Source organism: Rattus rattus, unplaced genomic scaffold (assembly GCF_011064425.1).
Source record: "Rattus rattus isolate New Zealand unplaced genomic scaffold, Rrattus_CSIRO_v1 flattened_line_233623, whole genome shotgun sequence".
NCBI classification, from domain to species: Eukaryota; Metazoa; Chordata; class Mammalia; order Rodentia; family Muridae; genus Rattus; species Rattus rattus.
In genome coordinates, this window is record NW_022652650.1 from 1 (window position 1) to 1,659 (window position 1,659).

General features: G+C 53.5%; 1 protein-coding gene across 1 annotated transcript; it reads right to left on the reverse strand.

The window, feature by feature from the left end:
* Positions 1–4: 4 nt before the first annotated feature.
* LOC116889832 (keratin, type I cytoskeletal 16-like) lies at positions 5–1,234 on the reverse strand (the record flags this gene model as incomplete). The annotated part of the gene is made up of 5 exons (XM_032890667.1): positions 1,156–1,234; positions 856–1,012; positions 611–772; positions 406–531; positions 5–133 (listed from the first exon to the last, which is right to left on the reverse strand). Coding segments are annotated over exons 2-5 (495 nt in total), but the record flags the coding sequence as incomplete, so codon positions are not given.
* Positions 1,235–1,659: the final 425 nt, after the last annotated feature.

The following is a 1,659-nucleotide window of genomic DNA, read 5'->3' on the forward strand; positions in this document are numbered from 1 at the left end:
GGCTCTGCTGCTCCATCTCGCAGCGCAGCTGAGCCAGCTGCTCCTCCACGCTTCCGATCAAACCCTGGATCTGGGACAGCTGCACGCAGTATCTGCCTTTGGTCTCTTCTAGGCTGTTCTCCAAGGATGCTTTCTGTGAGTGAAGAAAGTACGGGGGTGATGATCAATAGCGATGGTCACCTCTGTCTCTGCTGGACCCTGGGCACATTTTTTACATAGGTCCGTGGATCTTGACCCCAACTGGAGCAGTAATTAGAAGAGATTTATTGGAATAATCTTTCCCATACTTTCTGACTTTATTTTCTCTATCTGTATAATGGGTACCACGGTGCCTTCACTCTCCTGCCCTGGTGACCCCTGAGGGAAGGGGACCACTGGACTGCACTAGGACCAGATTCTTCATACCATGCTGAGCTGGGACTGCAGTTCGATCTCCAGGCCCTGGAACACCCTGCGGAGCTCAGACACCTCGCTGCGGCCGCTCTGTATCAGCTCATGGTTAGAAGCCACCTCTTTGTTCAGCTCCTCGGTCTGGGATAGAAGACAGGAAAAGGGGTGAGACTCTGCACAGCCTCCCTGGCCAGAAGTCACAGAGGAAGCGGGTCCCCACCTTGCTCTGGAACCAGGCCTCCACATCCCTGCGGTTCTTCTCTGCCATCTGCTCATACTGGTCCCTCATCTCGTTCAGGATGCGGCTCAGGTCCACACCAGGAGCTGCGTCCATCTCCACGTTGACATCCCCACCAGTCTGACCCCTCAAGGCAAGCATCTCCTGCAAAGATCATGAGGGTTGGTCACCTCTCCTAGGGACCTCACCACACTGCCTTCCATCCCCCAAAACAGCAGCAGCCCCACCTCCTCGTGATTCTTCTTCAGGTAGGCCAGCTCCTCCCTGAGACTCTCGATCTGCATCTCCAGGTCCGCCCTGGACATAGTCAGTTCATCCAGCACCTGGCGAAGGTTGTTGATGTCACTTTCCACTAACTGACGCAAGGACCTCTCATTATCATACCTGGGAAAGAAAGGTTACAGTGACAGATGGACAACCCTACTCTTTTGTCCTTCCCTCTGCCCTCTGCCCTCTGCCCTCTGCCCTCTGCCCTCTGCTCTCTGCCCTCTGCCCTCTGCCTTCAGCCCAGCATGCTGGTTGCTCACTTGGTCCTGAAGTCATTAGCTGCCAGTCTGGCATTGTCAATCTGCAAAACGGACTGTGCATTCTCCTGCTTGGCTCTAATGATCTAGAGGGAAAATGAAAAGATTCAAGGCCTGATCACCCAGAAACCCTGCTACTCAAGGGCCAAGGAAGAGGGGAGCAGGAGGAGCCAACCCACGCCTAACAGTTCAGCTATTACAGCTTCTGACAACTGATGTCTTACTTCTACTCCCAGCTCAGGTTATGTAGGGGTGCACTGACATCTACCATCACCCTATCCTAGGTCCAGAGCTGAGGAGGTGAGCATGCAGCATAAAGTGGCCTCAGGAGGATTAAGTGTCAGAGTCCCAGTTCCAGCTGAGGCATGGATGCTCTTAAAGGACCTTCAGCAATGTCTCTGGGTAGCACTGACCTTTAACTTGAAAAGGTCTTCAGTCTACTTGCTTATGTATTAGACTCCGTACAGGGGTCTTCCCAAAGCCCATGGCTCTGCTGTCGTCTCATCC